The 20,840-nt window shown below is 35.2% G+C and overlaps 1 protein-coding gene across 3 annotated transcripts in view; it reads right to left on the bottom strand.

Moving 5' to 3' along the window:
- Positions 1–901: 901 nt before the first annotated feature.
- The window catches only part of sh3glb2b (SH3-domain GRB2-like endophilin B2b), a 34,764-nt gene continuing 14,825 nt past the window's right edge, over positions 902–20,840 (bottom strand). Inside the window, exons 4-12 of one of the 3 annotated variants that reach the window (XM_056457955.1) lie at positions 20,643–20,776; positions 19,717–19,809; positions 13,947–14,009; positions 10,727–10,750; positions 7,864–7,953; positions 6,978–7,078; positions 6,701–6,715; positions 5,674–5,920; positions 902–1,713 (exon numbers count right to left, since the gene is read on the bottom strand). In XM_056457955.1, coding sequence (XP_056313930.1) covers positions 1,606–1,713; positions 5,674–5,920; positions 6,701–6,715; positions 6,978–7,078; positions 7,864–7,953; positions 10,727–10,750; positions 13,947–14,009; positions 19,717–19,809; positions 20,643–20,776 — 875 coding nt within the window. In that variant the 3' untranslated portion in view covers positions 902–1,605. The remainder of the gene's footprint in view (positions 1,714–5,673; positions 5,921–6,700; positions 6,716–6,977; positions 7,079–7,863; positions 7,954–10,726; positions 10,751–13,946; positions 14,010–19,716; positions 19,810–20,642; positions 20,777–20,840) is intronic. The other 2 variants (XM_056457956.1, XM_056457957.1) reach the window with 2 other exon arrangements.

A 20,840-nucleotide genomic window follows, 5' to 3' on the forward strand; every position in this document is an offset into this window, starting at 1 on the left:
CAAAGTTTGTGAAAACAAAAATATATAGCATATGTTTATGCTTTCAATTTATAGTAGGTTATTTATTAGGAAATGTATCTGTAGCCTGACATGGGCCTAGTGGTTAGAACATTTCTGCAGTGGTTTGAATGTGTCACAGTTGTAAAAGTAAGCTTTTAAAAAAAAATAAAACAATAAATAAATATACAATATCCTAATTAATTAATAATAACGATGACAATTATTAATATTATTATTATTACTTTTCATAATAAAATACCTACTGTAAATTACAACCATAAAATATATAATTTATTTATGAGATTAGAGTGAGAGTTAGCAAAGTAGTTTTATGTTTTTGCACAGAATATAGATATTCTCAATAATATTTGTAAAGGAAACATTGGCCCTATATGTGCCATTTACATATATTTCAGTTAATATAGAAAACCAGTGCATGTTTTTACCAAAACTAATATTGGATTTTTTTAAGTGCGTGTTAAACAATATAATTTTATACATAAAATGATGGTCATTTTCTCTAATGAAGTTGTTACTCCGCCCGTTTAGAGCATCATTATAGACATTTTATGTAATAACTATGGTTCAAATGATGGATCTGCGACAGAGAAACGATGGGTTTTGGGAAACACTGGTCACTACATTGTTCTTTTCCCAAACGATGCATCGTACTATGATAGTTCATCCGAGAGTTATGTCGTTGTTTGGGAAACGCAGCCCAGAGTGTAGTTTTTTTTTGTGTGTTGTTGTTGTTTGTTTGTGGAAAGTTTGTTGGATGGTTTGAACTCCCAAAACACACTTTTGCTTTGGCCCAATTTAGTTTGAAATGACAAGGCACCAGTTCATTCCTCAATTTCAAGTACCTACTGGACACAACAACCCATGCTAGAAAGACAAGATCTCGATCAAGACCCAGTAAAACTCTCTTTATTATATATTCAAACTGTATTCATTCAATATGCATCACTTTTTGGAACAAGCACAGACCACAGAGAACAAAGTGGGAAGGTTGAGACGGAGCAGATACCAATGACTAATGAGCGTAAAGAAAATCAATCATTCGAATGAGAATGAAATCACAGTAAACTGCAATCTGCACATCATTACCTCACCAAATACCCTCACGATTCTGCCAACCGATGACAGAACACCAGTTTGTCATATCAGACGTGCCGTTGTCAAAACCACCATACGAAGCTACTGTAGATGAGCAAGATAACACGCAAACAAGCAAAGCCCAGATGTTTAGCGTTGTCACCACATGATCACACACACACAAATGCACATCCAGCTTCAGAGCAAAAGCTTTTCCGTTTTGTTCTTCAATTTGTAGGGTAAGAAAAGCTTGGTAGAAATCTAGCAGTCACAAAATAAAATCTCCTTATTTGAAGAAATGGCTTACGCAGGATAGTCTTCAAATGAAACAACATACACATAGAACAAAACATTTTATCCACAGTAACAGCAGAACACAACAGACCTAGATGTGAATAGACGAGAGAAAAAAAAGAGAAAGGGATCATTTCACTGAGTGTTCAGCAGTGCTTGAGTATTTGTTCATGCATATTTCTGTGTGATTTTGTGATTGAGGACGGGACGGGATGTCTAGCTTAAAAGCTCCAGGTATGTGACAGGCACTTTGCCTTTCTGGTTGCCTCGCTCTCCGATAAGCCAGTCTGGGTCCATGCCGGGCACCGTGTAGACCGTAATCAGCTACAAAGAAACAAATAAAATCATGAAAAAGACCCTTGGGTGTGTCGCCTTCAGTAAATTCCTTCACATTCTACACATAACGTAGTAGCAGACGTGTATGAACAAATGTTAATAGATGTGCACTGACGGAAAACATTTGTAAGCATTCCTTTGAAGCTTTTGGGACAGCACTACAGCACCTGCACACATCATCATACTGTAGGTCATCATAATCTCTTGCTTCATATGAGATCAGACGATCGTCTCTGCTGTAGTTATTCCAGTTGGGTTATTTTTTGGTATTTATCTTCAGAAAATCACTGAAGGCATATGTTATGTTATCATAATGATATAATGTGGCAATTAGATCGTAACTGTACTTTGCATTTACACCCTGGCCATATTCATCTATGTAAACACGCGAAATCAACATTAAGATTATAGCAGACATTGTAAAAAGGTCATTCTCAGCCCCTAGACTTTTCTGACAGGGTATTCCAGTGTCATTGAGTGGCAGAATGATGTGGGACTGCTGTACAGGAGTTATTATTAGGGATTATAGGTCGCGAAATTTAGCTGTTTTTATTTTAGCTTTTATTTATTTTTTTTAAAGCATGAAGGTAAAACACAAATAACAAAATGAATATATTAAAACATGTTTGTTTGTCGTAAAAATACGTAATAATGACAAAAAAAATACTAATTTGGGCATCTCTTGACTTTCGAGTGCAGCTATACTACTGTTGTAGATGGTGTATTCTGGGAAAATTTCTTACCCCTTGGTTTTGAGTGTGGTCCTGAAAAATCTCTCTTTCGAGGGCTATCTAGCCCTTCCCCTTAGCCCTACACCTTCAAGAAAGAGAATTGGGACACCCCTACCCCTACTGAATGCGCAAAAAGAGGGGTAGGGCTAAGGGGAAGGGGCTAGATACCCCTTCAAACAGAGATTTTTCAGGACCACACTCGAAACCAAAGGGTACAAAACCTGAAAGTCAAGAGATGCCCAAATTAGTATTTTTTTGTCATTATTATGACAAACAAGCACATGTTTTAATATATTCATAACAGTGTGTGTTTTACAGTCATGCTTTTTGAAATGCTAGAATAAAAACCGATATATTTCGCTATAATCCCTAATAATAACTCCTGTACAGCAGTCCCACAGCATTCTGCCACTCGATGACACTGGAATACCCTGTCAGAAAAGTCTAGAGGCTGAGAATGACCTTTTTACAGTGTCTGCTATAATGTTAAGGTTGTGTTTGTGCGTTTACATAGATTTATATGGCCAGGGATTAACTGCACAGTACAGTTATGATCTTATTGCCACATTATATCGTTATGATCACATGGCAGTGCTGTCTTTACCTTTCTGTATCACAATGACCTGATCAGTCAACAAATTACAAAAAAAAAAAAAAAATTAATGAAAAAAAGCCAGTTTACATCAGAACACCTCTCCAGAACAGTTATATTGACTACATGACTAAGTAATTTGACTGTCTTATCCGTACACGCCGACACAAGGATTTGTCATTCTGACGGCACTGACACATTGACACAGAAATGTTTTAGAGACGAACTAAGGTTTTTGAGCAAGAGACTGGCCTTTGCAGGTAACCCAAGGTGTTTTGCTATTTGTACGTGTTGTTTTGAGAAATGCACTTACTTTTTTGCAAATTTCACTTCTGATCTGAGAAATGTACTAAAGTGACAGATAAACTGTAGTACACTATTTTGTATGGGGCTTAAAAAGAGGAACAATGCAGTGTCCCTAAATGATGCACACACACACTTTGGTATTGTAACTCATGAAATACACTTCCCATTATCCTGTTAGGATAACCTCAAATATGACTAAGCAGTAATTGGTTGTTCTCCAATTTTTATTCTGCAGAACTTCTGAGACAGTGGAATCGTTGACTTATACATTCAATGGTCAAATAAAGAGAAATGGCACACATCATGTTGAAAGTACAAACGTGTTCTTTCTAGGGATGCAATGATTATAGATTTTGGTTGTACGATTATAGTCTGAGGAATAATCACGGTTTCACAGTTATCACAACTATTATGCATTCATTAATTTCAAAACACTACTAGCTAATAAAATTACATGAAAACTCCTTATATTTTAAAGTGTTATTTACTGATGCTCAGTAACTAAATAATACAGCACAAATTCATAATAATAAAGAAACAATAGTCCATTGGATGTAAAAATAAGTGAAAAAAACTAAGTGATTTAGCCAAGTATTTCCCCTTTAATAAGAACAAATGTAGTCAAAAGCAGCTGAACCTCTGTCTGAGTCAATTTTGATTAACTATTTTACAAAATTGTTTGGTATTTCATTTTGTATTTTTTCTTCTCATTGGAGAAGAAATGTGTATAATCCATACAAAGTATGAAGCTGATCGGTCCAGTTCTTGCCACGTGACTCGCGGTTCACTTGCAGCGTTCTTTCAAATAGGTGTGCCTGGAAAGCGTGAGAGCATGTTGCTCCCGATATGCACACACAAGCCACACACAGTTATTAGTGAAATCGGTTAATCATTGCATCCCTAGTCCTATCTAAAAAAAAATCCAAATTTCCATTCCTGTAACTAAACAAGTATTATTCATTCAAGATTGACAAACTTTTTGTTTTGTTTTGTTTTGTTTTGTTAATCTCACAGGAATCTCCATATCTATATTGTTGAGTCTGACCCTTGTAGCAACAGTTTATAAGAGGATCACTTTCCATACAGCTGTTACTTGTGCTTGTATTTATAGTGGATGCTTGACAAAAAAAAAACCAAAACAAGAAATGTGGCTTGTTTGGCTTTTTCCAAAATAACTGCATGCATAGTGCCAAAAACATGACAAAAAGGACAAGCTGAGGCGCATCAACTTACTTTCTCAGATTATAAGATTCTACATTTGGATCAGGTTCAAATCAGGGAAATTAAAAAAAAAAAAAATCCCATTTTAACAGCTTTTGAAGCTAACAAGTGCTCAAATATGCAGAATAGTAACCATATATGCTGCTTTTACAAATTCTGAAATTACATGATCTAAAATGGCTTTTAACACAGAATCCAAATCGACATTAAGATACTTCTTCAGATACAGGTATGGAAAATCTTGTTCAGTAAGGCATGTGCTGTTTTGATCATGATAAGACAGTTCTAATTCATTTATTTGTTTATTTATTTTTTATTTGTTTGTTTAATTACAATTAAATTTTTTTGTTATAATTTTTTCATGTGGGGGTCAGGATTCAGGTTACATGAATGATGGACAGATATGATCTTATTATTCAATGTAAATTTCTGACATGTTTTTGCACTAAAAACATTCGATAAAATATATTTAACTTTAAAAAAAGACAGTTCTAGCTTCAATATATTTTGTCCTTCAGACTTGTTCTTGTTCTTCATTCTTTATCTTTACTAAGTATCAACTGCATAAAAAAAGTGACCCAGATTTGTGTTTTGGTCAAAATGAAACATTTTAACATGATATTATCTCAATGAATAATATAAGGCCTTTAAAAAAAATGACACACACACACATTTTAGACAACACCTTTCATCAAAGTGGACCTAAATCTATTGAACACATACTCTTGTCTTGGGACAATTTTGAAAAATGTTTTTAATCCACTTCAAATGTTGACTACTGTATATATGCAGCAAAGATTGCTTAAGTCAATACACTTAGACACCAGTCTCGGTGTACATAATTCTGCTGCCATCTTTCCATAGCCATTTTTACAGCCCTCTAATTTGACTCAAAATCCTAACTGGAATGTACTGTTCAAACCTCATGATCGCTGTTTACTGTACGTTTCTTTAGAAGAAAAATATGAACAAAAGGTACAATCTGAGCTGGAGTATCACTGGTTGAGTTGACATGGAATGGCTACTACTGTTAGCCTATTATACAATATTTCAATCACCGACAGAAAGAGAAAGCTTCTATTTTTGATCAGCTCTTACCTCGTCTGCGAGAAGAGAAAGTTCACTTGTATCTGCAGCATCATAGTCATACAGCACTTTAGCCTTGCGAGTGCCAGTGGCGGGAGGCTTGACCTCTTCAATCTTCAGTGTGTTGGACTCCAGGGCATCGGGGGGGTTTGGTGGACGACTGGGTGATGAAGGCCCAGGTTGTGTGCCAGTGGAAAGAGGAGAAGGGCCTGCTGACACCCCTGATGTGGAGGCGTTCACAGCAAAAGCATTAGGAAACCTGGAACCACACAGTCAAAATCAGAGACTCTGTGTTTGTATTTTTAGATATGTATTATTAAATTATATATATATATATATATATATATATATATATATATATATATATATATATATATATATATATATATATATATATATATATATACAGTGGAAATCTGCCTTTTTTTTCTTTTTTAAATATTTCCCAAATAATGTTCAACAGAGCAATGAAATTTTCACAGCATGTCTGATAATATTTTTTCTTCTGGATAATTTTTTTTTTTGTTTTATTTCGGCTAGAATAAAAGCAGTTTTTAATTTTTTAAAAACCATTTTAAGGGCAAAATTATTAGCCTTAAGCTATATATTTTTTCGATAATCTACAGAACAAACCATCATTATACAATAACCTGCCTAATTACCCTAACCTGCCTAGTTAACCTAAGTAACCTAGTTAAGCCTTTAAATGTCATTTCAAGCTGTATAGAGGTGTCTTGAAAATATCTAGTCAAATATTATTCAGTCTCGATTCATTTCCAAACTCAGTGTGTTTGTGTTGTGATGGTGGGAGACAAGGCTCTTTTTCAATCACAAACCAAACCAGTTTCAGATGAATTGGGTGAGACATGGCAAATCTCGATTGCAAATGGTGATGGAACATAAGCTGTTGCTCACACATGAAACAGACAGGACATGAAAGTCAAAAGCCTTTACATCCCTCAGTCACATGAACACAATTGCTTAAACACCGTCTGTCAACTCTCTTCCCTTTTTCAGAGGGATGGTAAAAGTTACTCACGTATCTCCATTTGCACTGAGAAAAGAAGCAGAAAACAAAAGCTGATATGAAGAAGTTGCCAAGAAGTTTTGTCATTTTTTTTTTACTAGAAACACAGCTTCCATAAATAAAGTGCTCCTTATTACTCATAAATGTTTTGTAATATCTCTTTCATAACAAAGTGTGTCCAGAGAGCATGATGAATATGAGGCACATGACACTCAAAAGCAAGGTTTCAAAGTGGTGCTAACTCCACTTCTAAATCACAAATGGAAAAATCCTCTAGTGAAGTTCTTACCTGCTCAGTTCTTTCTGAAGATCCTGCATGTGCCTGTGACACTGAGCGTAATAAGCAGCCTGAGCCTCCACAAACTCATGCAGACAGCGCAGGTGGTTCACCTGCAATGGAAGGTCAATTTATAGGAGTAAAATAGAGAACCCATTTCATTTAAACAAAAATAAATATTTACCAACGTCCAAAAGACTGTTACTGGTATAATATTTGATATTAGTTTCTTAAAACAAATAATAATTCTAAAAGCTAAATGTTACGGAGACCCACATAACATGCAAAAAATAAAGTGAAATAGATAAAAAAAAATTATGTGTTTTTATAATTTATTAACTGGTTCCCTTATTTTAGGTTAAAATGGCAAATATTTAACTAAACTAAGTGAAGTCGAGGGCCAAATCTGATTTTTTTTTGATCACATAGGAGGCAAGACAACAGGAGGGTTATAAAAGCCCCAAAAACTGAAATTAAAAATGTATTTCAGTAAGAATCTTGCTATGGGTCAACAAATATATATTGAAAAAATTTCCCTCTATATCATAGGTCTCAAACTCGATTCCTGGATGGCCGCAGCTCTACAAATTTTGCTCCAAGCCTATTCTAAGACAGTTGATTCAACTAATCGAGGTGTTTCAGAGTAGTCTTGAACACCTACCTTGATTATTTGGATTAGCTGTGTTTGATTAGGGCTGGAGCAAAACTGTGCAGAGCTGCTGAGTTTGAGACTTATGCTCTATATAGTGTTGAAATAGCTACTCGTATATTGTCAGTTTTATTATACTCGCATGTGTGGAAAAGTTTAAAGCATGTGTGTTACAACACTAACCCAGCATTATTTTGTGCCCCGCTCCCCCTTAATGTCCAAAATAATCAGTGGTTCAGAAAGACTCACATGTGTGCTGCTGATGCCCTCCAGCAGGAGGCGAGTCACTTCTGCCTGTCTGTCAAACTCAGTCTGAGCCACACGCAACTCATGCTCTGCCTGGCACACACACACACGCACACACATTATCCACATAGCTTAAATAGCATTTGTTTGAAGTCATCTTGGATTGGTTTGTCTTCTTCAGCCAATATAAACATTCTTCCTAAAGCAGTTAAGGACCTCCTTTTATAATCTTGTTCTGAATCTTTTAATAATATTTCCGACATCTTTTTGAAAGGGACAGTGAGAGAAGACAGAAAGCATGAGGAAGCAGACTGTGCGCGAAACACAGGCCAGACTCCTTAACCACAACCCACATCGGTCACAAGACTCATGTGGATCAACATGTGCTCAAACATCTCAATCACCATTTACAACTGTTAGTGGTTTTAGACATAAAACATGCAGAGTGAAAAGTATTCAAGTATGTATTGTCAAAAACACAAACACGAGAACTAATTACAGTAAACGAGTTTTGGTCATTAGATTGACTGCTGTTTGAGATAATAGATAAAGTTCAGGCAAATAATGTAATCTATATATTTTACAGAAAAAGGCAAAGTTGTTCATTCATTGTTGAAAACCCTTTTATAATAAATTCACTCTAACACCAAAAAAAGGCTGAATTTTGCAGCTGCTGACACAAAAACTACATAACACATCCATTTTCACAGAGATTCTTTTATAGCTACTGTTTTATTTTCATGCGTGACCCTGAACCACAGTCTGAAGTTATAGGTATATACACTCACCGGCCACTTTATTAGGTATATATGTTACTAGTACCAGGTTGTACCCCCTTTTCGACATTAAACCACAGTCTGAAGTTATGGGTATATACACTCACCGGCCACTTTATTAGGTACACCTTACTAGTACCAGGTTGCCTTTTTCCTTCATGGCATAGAATCCACAAGGTACTGGAAATATTCCTCAGAGATTTTGATCCATATTGACATGATAGCTGATAGATTTGTCAGCTGCACATCTATGCTGTGAATCTCCCATTCCACCACATCCCAAAGGTGCTCTATTGGGTTGGGTTCTGGTGACTGTGGAGGCCATTTGAGTTCAGTGAACTCATCGTCTTGTTCAAGAAACCAGTCTGAAATGATTCACGCTTTATGACATGGTGCATTATCCTGCTGAAAGTAGCCATCAGAAGATGGGGAACACTGTGGTCATAAAGGGATGGATATGGTCAGAAACACTATTCAGTTAGGCTGTGGCATTGACACAATGCTAAAATTAGAATTAATAAGGACCAAAATGTGCTAAGAAAATATCCCCCACACCATTACACCACCAGCAGCCTGAACCGTTGGCAGGATTGATCCATGCTTTCATGTTTTTGATGCCAAATTCTGACCCTACCATCCGAATGTCACAGCAGAAATCGAGACTCATCAGACCAAGCAGCGTTTTTTCAATCTTCTAATGTCCAATTTTGGTGAGCCTGTGTGAATTGTAGCCTCACTTTCCTGTTCTTAGCTGACAGGAGTGGCACCCGGTGTGGTTTTCTGCCGCTGTAGCCCATCCGCCTCAAGGTTGGACGTGTTGTGCGTTCAGAGATGCTCTTCTGCATACCTCAGTTGTAACAAGTGCTTATTTGAGTTACTGTTGCCTTTCTATCAGCTTGAACTAGTCTGGCCATTCTCCTCTGACCTCTGGCATCAACAAGGCATTTGCGTCCACAGAACTGCCGCTCACTGGATATTTTCTCTTTTTCAGACCATTCTATGTAAATCCTAGAGATGGTTGTGCGTTAAAATCCCAGTAGATAAGCAGTTTCTGAAATACTCAGACTAGATCACTTAAATCACATTTCTTCCCCATTCTGATGCTCGGTTTGAACTGCAGCAGATCGTCATGATCATGTCTACATGCCTAAATTCATTGAGTTGCTGCCATGTGATTGGCCGATTAAAAATTGGCTTAAACAAGCAATTGGACAGGTGTACCTAATAAAGTGGCCGGTGCGTGTATGTATGAATAGCCAAAAATGCATTATACGAGTCAAAATTATAGATTTTTCTAATATGCCAAAAATCATTCAAACTTCCAAATATCTCGAACAAATACCCGCCAAGCAAATGTGTGTTTAAACATAGAAATATTGGCTAAAATTAAAAAATTGGGCTGTCAGTAACAATCTTATACTTATAAGTAAAGCCCAAAACTAGTCATCACGTACACAATATAGACCACTCATGTGCACTCATTCCTTCCCATATGTTTGATAAATAGTCTAGATTTGGGCTACACATAGATGTCTACACACACAAAAAAAATGCTTACTGGGAATCTTTATTCATAGATCAACAGAAAGATAATTTATTCAGATTTTAGAAGATAGTTCAGAATATTAATGTTATGACTGGTTTTGCTATCCAGCATCACATATTTCTCTGGACAGATTGTGTGACTACTGTATAATTGAATATTTACTGAATCGATATTGTAAACAAAAGCTCAAACCCAAACTCAAGTAGTTCTAAACCTTTCTGAAGTTCTGTCTTCTGCTGAGCACAAAACAAGATATTCTAAATAATGCTGGAAAAAAAACAAACAGCCATCCGGAATTAGAACAAAAAATGGCTATTGGAGTTAATGGCTGTTCTTTCCAACATTCATCAGTTTATCTTGCTTTGTGTTTAACAGAAGAAAGAAACTCAAACAGATCAGACTATTTTTTTTTTATGAAATAACAGCTCTTATTATGCAATCATCTATTGGGTAAATTAACACGCAATCATTTATTGCCTCCCTAAGGAAGAAAGCAAACAAAGAAACGTCTAAAAACAGACTGTGGATCTTGCCTGATACTCACTTTATCTACTTCCTCACTCCAGAGCTGGAACATGAAGCATAACGACAAGAGAAAAACAATGATGACAACACACCAGAGAGACTCTTTACAAGTTCACAACCACTGCATGGGAAAAACGCTGACTAAATTTCTCAGGGTAAATTTAAGAAACCAACATCAAAAACAAATACATATATACATAAATAAATAAACACGTTGAGGAACTGAAAGAGACATTCCAATGTAATCACACACATGGGCATCTTTAAAATAAATATTATTAATAAATGTGAAAGGATAAAACCATTTGTTCTCCCATGCATTCCACTGCAAATGTCAATGAAAGGGGACTTTCATGTTGACTCATGTCATAACATTATGTGTACAAATACAGAATAAATCAAAGACATTCAGCAAGGCTGCATCGCAATGATCAAAAGTTACAGGAAATACTTTTACAATGTTGCAAGCGGTTTCAGTTTTATATTAATGTCGTTGTTTTGACATTTCCAATCATCAAAACAATCGAAAAAGTGTTACCACACTTAACATCTCATGAGAATTATTTTTGAAGGATCCTGTGACAAAGATTAGAGTAATAGACGCTTAAAATTCAGCTTTAAATCACAGGAATAAATTCAATTCGAAAATACATTCAAATAGAAATGAGTTATTTTAACTTGTAGTAAACACTTCAGAACATCAACGTTTTTCTGTATTTTAATCAAGCGAATACAGACATGTTAAGCAAAAAAGATACTATTTTTCCCACAACAAACATCATTTAATTTTACTTTTGAACTGGAAGGAGGCTGCTGGATGCCGAGACTGACCAATTAAATGTGTGTGTGTGCGTGTGTGTGTGTGTGTGTGTGTGCGTGTGCGTGTGTGCGTGCGCGTGTGTGTGTGTGTGTATTAAATATTTCCCAAATGATCCTAAACAGTGCAAGGAATTTTTCACAGTATGTCTGATAATAATTTTTCTTCTGGAGAAAGTCGTATTTCATGATAATTTATTTTATTTTATTTTATGATATTTTATTTTATGCTCACCGTATTTTAAAGTTGTTTTATTTCGGCTACAGTAAAAGCAGTTTTTAAAATAAATAAATAAATAAATAAACATTTTAGGGTCAATAATGAGTCCCCTAAGCTATATTTTTTCCCCGATTGTCTACAGAACAAACCATCATTATACAATGATTTGCCTAATTACCCTATCCTGCCTAGTTAACCTAATTAAGCCTTTAAAGCTGAATACTAGTGTCTTGAAAATTATCTAGTAAAATATTATTTACTGTCATCATAGCAAAGATAAAATAAATCAGTAATTAGAAATTAATTATTAAAACTATTGTTTAGAAATGTGTTGAAAAAAAAATCTTTTAATTTTTTTTAGACATACAGGTAGTTAGGTACAGTAGGATAGATGGATAGATAGATATGGTTGAAGACAAATCTATTTATTAACCATTCAGTCCATTTTGTACTTTTAAAATGTAATTTCATAACTAATTTCTTTTGTCTTCACCTTGATGAAAGTACAATCCACATTTACTAAGTGTTTTGCAATATACCAGTACTCAGCTTCAAATGCAATATAAAGGCTTATGTATTAATTATATTAGGCAAGTTAGGTTAATTAGGCAAGTCACAACTTATACAACAGTGGTTTCTTTTGTACACTGTAAAAAAATTGACCACTTAAAACTGTAAAGGGCAACGTGCTGCAGAGCTTTTGGAGTAGACTCAACTTTCAACCCAAGTACTGCACTTGACTCGATTTAAGTTGAGTAAACTGAGTTGATATTAAGTTGAGTCATTTTTTTTTTTTACAGTGTAGGCAATTGAAAGAAAAAAATGCTATTCTTTAAATATTTTTCTTTCTCCAGAAGAAAAATAGAACCCTGTAGAAAACGTTGCAAGAAACATGTCCTTGCTCTGTTAAACATCACTTGGGAAACATTTGAAAATGAATTTAAAATTTCACAGGAGGACTGATCATTTAGTCTTTAACTATATATATTAATAAGAAATTAGAGTATCCCCAGCCTTTTGAGCTGTAATGTCTACACTGTAAAACCCAACTGTCAACCTAATCAAATTAAATGTGTAGTTCACTTAATTTACTGAAAGTTAATTCTACTCATTTGAAAAGAGTTTTGAACTCAGTGTTGAAGGAAATGAGTTAATTAAATACCTCATTACTTCAACTTAAATAGAGTAAGTTTACGGTACTCATTTAGATTTTTTTTTAACTCAAATGGTTTGTAGCAATCTGTTTCCTCAAACGGTTTGAGTTGCCTTAACTTATTGGGTTTTACAGTACTCAGTTGGCTTGAGTTCTCTTCATTTATTGGGTTTTACTGTGCTCAATTGCTTCATTTACTCAAATGGATTAAGTTCACAGTACTCATTAGGATTAGTTTTTGAACTCAAATGGTTTGTTGCAATCGGTTTCCTCAAATGGTGTAAGTTACCTTAACTTTTGGGGTTTTACAGTGTACAACCAAATATGCACACACAAACACTGCAAATACTAAATACAACAACAACAAAAAACATATGCACATGTATTGCATATGCTGTCAGCAAAACATTAATCAAACAAACAAGGGGAAAAGCACACAAACACACAACATCATAAGACAATGTTACTGAGGGAAAACAATGACAGAGGAAAACAGGGCTAGTTTTAAACAATGGGTCTTGAAAAGTTATTAAAAAAAATTAAAAGATGCTACCATCACTGACTACAGGCAATAAATACTGCATGTGTTTAAGCTCACTACTTAAACTAAGGTTTCACTTCGGATTTATGTTCATACAACCTTTTCTCTGTCAGCCAGATATGATTCATCAACTTCCCTATCCCACTGCATGAAATGAGAAAGGTAAGAGAGTGGGATGATGGAAAAAAATTCCTTTCCTCCACATTGCAATCATCTAAAATTGTGGGTAATGGCAAAAATCAGCAGAGGAGGTGGCAAAAAAAAAAAAAAAAATGTGCAACAATGGTGATTAATCCTTTTAATTTCTTTGCTTTGGGCTGAAAAGCATCAGCCGAGACAAAGCTATTCCTCAACTACAGAGAACTGACTGTACATCCTGCTAATCTATATTTAAAAGCTGCAAATATTTGTGTGGAAATGAGTGCAAATGGGGGTCATATGTAGAGATAGTTAGAGATAGAGAAAATGGAGGCAGGATTTCTAAAGCTAAGGGTCTGCAGTCTTCTTACCGCAGATGCACTGGCGGACAGAACATAATTTCGTGGCCTAGTCTCCTGAAAGTCAGGCGCAGCCTACAGGTGGAGGGGGGAAAACAGAATTTGACAAAGAATCATGTGTCCACATGAACTAACCCAGTAGACATGAATGTTTCCTTTTTTAACATTAAAATTAAAATAAACAAGTGACAAATCAGCCTGTAACCTCTCTCACACACACACAAAACAGGCAAATTAGGGAAGTTGCTGCTTCTTTTTTTGGATCACTTCATTCCACTCCACAACAAAAATATATAAGAATAAAAATAAACCAGGAGCAAGAAGATTAATAAATGAATAAAGGCATTTTTTTTTTGTTTCAGTGTCTAAAGATGAAAAGTAACCAACTCATTATGTCCCATATTAACAGTAACAATTAAACTGGTATTCATCAGTCCTTTTGCAGGAGTAATATATTATAAACAGCCACCGTTTTGACACAAAGAATGACATCTTAGTACAGTTGCATGACAATGTAGATTGATAACAATAGTTGCTTTTTCTGCTCAGCTTTGATATGTAGCATGGAATGTACAAAACTCTGGTATCGATGTCCCCTGACTATCTTTTAATATGATGATGAAATAAAAAGTCAAAGCAGACAAAAACATCTGAAGTCTAAATCCCAATATGCAGAGCAATTTCTCTAACTGCTGAATGATACTGTACACACTTATGCATCACTCATTTACAGACAATACACAACAATAGAAAGAGTTTCAATTGGTTTCATTTCCTAACAAGCTTTCTAACAGACCATTTTATATCTTTTCCTTTCTTTCTGTATTTTTATCTATATATCTATCTATCTATCAATCTGTATCTATCTATCTACCCATCCATCCATCTGTGTCTATGCATGTGTCTGTCTGTCTGTCTATCTATCTATCTATCTATCTATCTATCTATCTATCTATCTATCTATCTATCTATCTATCTATCTATCTATCTATCTATCTATCTTTGCGTGTGTCTATGCATCTGTCTGTCCGTCTATCCATCTATCTATCCATCCATCCATCCATCCATCCATATCTTTGCAGGTGTCTATGCATCTGTCCTTGTTTCTGTCTATGTGTCTGTCTATGTCTAACCATGTGTCTAACTTTGTGTCTGTGTATCTATCTATCTATCTATCTATCTATCTATCTATCTATCTATCTATCTATCTATCTATCTATCTATCTATCTATCTATCGGTCCATCTATCTGTCTGTCTAAACATCTATGCGTCTATCTATCCATTCATCCATCCATCCATCTATCTATCTATGAACTGTTTTAATCTATCCATCTATCTATGGGTCTGTCTGTCTATCTATCTAGCAAACAATTAAATCAATTTTCTATCTATCTATCTATCTATCTATCTATCTATCTATCTATCTATCTATCTATCTATCTATCTATCTATCTATCTATCTATCTATCTATCTATCGGTTTTAGAGAGACAGACAGAAAGCTAGACAGACAGAAAAATAGAGATTCCATGGGCATTCCTGAGCTATAATATGCATGTTAAAGATTATATTTAGTGACTTAACTGATTTTTAAAAAAAGGTTATAGGTTTGACAGGAATATTCCTTATTTTGTTGATTTATTTTCCAATTCAGGTGTCAGACAGGTCAGATCTGAACAAGTAAGTGTTTGCTGGAGGCAGCCATAAATGACAGGCATTTGAAAGACACACGCACACAGACACACAGGCACGCACACACACACACACACACACACACACGAATACTCACATCTCCCTCACACTGTGAGAACAATAACAAAGAGACGTGTTAGTGTTTACTGTACATGGAAAGGAAAGATCCGACACAGAGCACATAATATGTGACCTTTAGAAAAAATAAAATAAAAGATTCTTTGGTGACAAACTTTTAATGGTATTGCCTTACACACACACACACACACACACACACGCACACACACACACACACACACACACACACACACACACACACACACACACACACAGTCAGGGTCCTCATAAAGAATAGGATAACATTAATATTAAAGTGTGATGTAATCTTAATAACTGTAGAAAACCTCTTTTAACTTGACTTGATGACATATTTCCAGATGTGCGACAGGGGTTCACTGGGTTATTTACATGAAATGTGTCAATGGGAAATCCATTTAAATCTCACCCAAAAATGGGCCAACTAAAGGACTTTTTCAGAAAAAAACTACGGAACGTGACTCAGTCCTATGAGTAAGTTACATCCAGTGAAGGCACAATCTTGATTTAAATGAAAAGGCAAACACATATAAGTGAAAGGAGATTAGATTCGCTCATTCACAGATGACATATCCATATTCCCTCTGACTCAAAGCTTCCCAGACATGAATCTTCCATTTCCACTTCCATGACTTCCACATAACAAACATAACACTGTAAATGATCCTTTGTCAGTTAAGAAAACACAATGAACCACAGACTCGCTTTAACAATGCCCATTTACAGCATGGGACATCGTATATCAAAAGTAATAAGGAGTGACCAGGGGCTAGTGAGTTTGTTCATAGTTATAATAATGGCAACATTCAGTCATAATAATGCTGAATAACACAATTCATTTGTTCACATCAGTTAACAACTACTGTTAAAGGGATAGTTCACTCAAAAATGAACATTTCCTCACCTTTTACTGATACTCAATTGGTTCTAATCTTTAGCGAGTTTCCTTCTTCTGTTGAACACAAAATAATATATTCTGAAGAATGCTGTAAACCCTCAGTCATTGACATAATAGGAACAAAAATAATAGGAACAAAATAATAATAATAATAATGTGGAAGTAAATGGCTGTTGCTTTCCAACATTCTTCAATATATCTTCTTTTGTGTTCAACAAAAGTATGAGACAGGTTTAAAACAAGTGGTGGATGGGTAAAATATGACAGAATTAGAACTGTCACTTTAAATATTACTAATCTTTGTTCATTTTAATACTAATACTTTTTTTCTTAAATAAATAGTTTTTCACTAAAGTTTGAAAAGCTAAAGCTTTCTTTTTTAAAATATCAAGCCTCTTCTGCTCACCAAGGCTATATTTATCACTGTATGACTCTATCTTTCTGATCTTCTTCATTTATAAAATCCTTTGAGCTTGCTGAGATCATCTTTGATGAATTGTTAGTTGTTCAAACATTAAGATGAAGTCATTTGGTCGCAGGCCTTTTAGTTTTGATATGGAACTCCCTACCTTTCCACATTCGCCAGGTAGACACTGTTTGCAATCTCACATAAAGCTTTTTTTGTTCAGGACACTTTTAATGATTTGCTGGTTTAATATCCTGTCTATTTTGCTTTCCACTGCTTCTGTTTTTATGATGTGCTCACCATTAACTGTAAGGTGCCCTTGAGTGCTTTGAAAGGCACCTATAAATAAAAAGGTATTATTATTATTATTCATTTTCTTTTCAGCTTAGTCCCTTTATTATTCTGGGGTCGCCATGGAATGAAACTCCAACTTATCCAGCATATGTTTTACACAGCAGATGCCCTTCCAGCTGCAACCTATCACTGGCAAACATCCATACACACCAATTCACTACGGACAATTTAGCCTACCCAATTCATCATGTTTTTGGACTGTGGGGGAAACCGGAGCACCCGGAGGTAACCCACGCAAATAAGGGGAGAACATGCAAACTCCACAGAGAAATGCCAACTGACCCAGCCGGGGCTCGAACCAGCGACCTTCTTGCTGTGAGGCAATTGTGCTACCCACTGCGCAACCATGCTGCCCTTATTATTATTATTATTATTATTATTATGAATACTTTTAAAAATGTAATTTATTCCTGCATTTTATAGCTGAATTATTAGCATCATTAATCCAGTCTTTGATGCCACCTGATCCTTCAGAATCCATTTTTTATTATGCGGAATTGCTGATCTGTTATATTCAGTTATTAATGCTGCTCAACGATTATTAAAAGATTAAATAATGAATGTGTTCAAAATTTAATACAAAGCCATTTGTAACATTGTAAAGGTCTTCCTATACTTTTGTTTAATGGAATAACACCTTGCTGAATGTCTATGCTATATTTTGTACTAAGTACAGTTTGTGATTTCCAATTATACTGACATCATGATGACTAAAAAGAGAAAAATCCCCTTCGATGAACATTTGCAGTGGAATGTTCTTATTGTTTCACACTTATTTAAAAGGAACCCTAGGTATCAAGACATGTAAATTATGCCTTTTTGAGAAAGATGTAAAAAAAAAAAACACACATTATCCAAAAAAATCCACATTGATTCCAGTTTATTTTGAGCCATGTGCATTGCTATTGTTTTCAATGACATGATTTTGTTTCACTAGTTTTTGTGCATTACTGATAACGTGCCAGAGGCAGACCACCCAAGTTACATCATCAAAAACAAAGGCGGAATCCATTTTTTTTCTAGAATTCACAAAGAGGCATCATTTACATTACATTTAGCCATACATGTCTTGACACCCACAACGGTTCCCTTTAAAAAAAATACCCATTACATTAACAAGTATCAAAATCCCAACATCCATTTTATTATTGATTAATTGTCCTTGATGAATAGTAGTACTTTTTTAAAAAATACTGATTGGTATTTTTGAAAGGTAAAATTAAGATTTTCACAAAAATATGAAGCAAGCCTTTACACAACTATTAAACAAAATCTAAAAATCAGATTTGGTACACACAGTCTTTGTCTTTTTTTTTTGGACATTTCCAATCATCAAAGTGAGCTTAGAAAACAACATCAAGAATCAAAGTCTTTCAACTTGATACAATGTTTTTCAATGATGCATTTTTCAATAAATCAGCAATCAGAATGATTTCTGAAGGATCATATGACACTTAAAATGAAAGTAACCGAGGTTCAAAAATCACAGGAATAAATGACAATTTAAAACAATTCTCGCAAAAAGGCTTTACACTGTTGCTTCGTTTTTATTATATTTTTAATCAATATGGAAACATCCATACACACTCATTCACACACATACACTACTGACAATTTAAGTTATTCAATTTACCTATAGCGCATGTCTTTGGACTGTGGGGGAAACCGGAGCACCCAGAGGAAACCCACACGAACACAGGGAGAACATGCAAACTCTACACAGAAAAAGCCAACTGACCCAGCCAGCACTCGAACCAGCAACCTTCTTGCTATAAGGTGAGAGTGCTAAACACTGAGCCACCGTGTCACCATATATATATATATATATATATATATATATATATATATATATATATATATATATATATATATATATATATATATATAAAAAAACACTTCATTTGAAATGGTCGTCTATAGACATTATGTTGACCATTATAGTAACTACATCTCATTGGAATATTAGTAAACTGGTATTTTAGGGTTAGTAGAATTAGTTGATATGTACTTGCAAAGCTAGTCGCCAGAATGTTTCTAACAGGATCGTCTAAATAAAGTGACACTATAAAAAATGTGTTGCTCATTGGAAAATGCATCAACCCATTTAGCAAAGTCTATTATAATAACTGTGATAGTAATTTCAGTAGTCCATTTAGTGGTTCTTCAAGTGTATAATTGATTTGGGTTTTGATTTAAACAGCGAGTGCCCTCGCTGAACAGCTCACTTCCTGAATTGACCCTCAAGAGATCTGAATCATGCTTCATGAGAAGAGGGCAGTTATAGGAGAAAGCCCGTGATCATGAAGATGTTAAGATAAGTCAAAATAAGAGCTTACAGCTGCCTTGGCCTCTGCTAACTTTGCTTTCTTGAGTCGAGCTTTGCAAACATCCAGGTCAAGACGTCGGTTCTCAAGAAGCCGTCTCTCTCTCTGAAAACAACAAGAAAAAAAAGACTTTAACCAAGTTTTTGTCCAACTAAAAAGCATTTGAAACCTTTGGCCCGAAGGGAGCAGGATAAACCCCTCAGACAGAGAATGAGAGCAACACCTACTTAAATTCTAGGCAATCCGTAAAAGCTGCCTATTGTACAGGGATTCAATAGACCATTTCAATGTGTCCATGTCATTGGCCCATGAATATTTCCTGCTTGTTATCAACCAATCAACCGGCTGGACCCCCTAATAACCTGTTTCCTGAGACAATAAAGGCGCTACAGTGTTGAAGGTCAAAAAGCTGACCTTATTCATAAAATATGAGCAAAACGAAACTACAAAAAACAAATTGTGTTTAAGAACAAACAAATCATGGCGTGCATCTTTCATGGTTTCATGGACAGGGTGCCCTTCTGTCTGAAAGTATTAATGGGATACTTCACCCAAAACATTTTATTTACTGACCCTCGAGTGGATCCAAACCTTTAGGAGTTTCTTTCATCTGTGGTACACAAAAGAAGATTTTTTAAAGCAAGTTTAAAAGCTATAAGAAAAATACCATGGACGTCAATGGTTACAGGTCTCCAGCTTTCTTCAAAACATCTTCTTTTGTGTTCAACAGAAGAAAGAAACCCATAAAGGTTTGGAACAAGTCATGGCTAAATAAATGATGACTTTTTTTTTTTTTTTAAACTAACTACAAATGTCAAAATTCTGCTGAAGTTGTTTTGGAGGCAACCAGACTGTAACAAACAGATTTAATCGCATACGTCTTGATTGCAGTACATCAGATGGAAGTAAACCACCTGAGATGTAAGGATTGTACTCACAGAAATGGTTTTCCAGTCACCCTCCAGAAAATTCCTCAGCGGTGTAAGGAAGTTAATGGCTGATGTTTGTAGAAATTCCCGCTCAGATCCACCCAGCCTCTTCTGATACTCTCCAACAGTGATCAATGTACTCCCTGTAAATACCGACGAATATTCATGAGAGACAACCTTACATGCAACTGAGCTTGATAATTATCA

This window comes from Danio aesculapii, chromosome 5, assembly GCF_903798145.1.
Source record: "Danio aesculapii chromosome 5, fDanAes4.1, whole genome shotgun sequence".
NCBI lineage: Eukaryota > Metazoa > Chordata > Actinopteri > Cypriniformes > Danionidae > Danio > Danio aesculapii.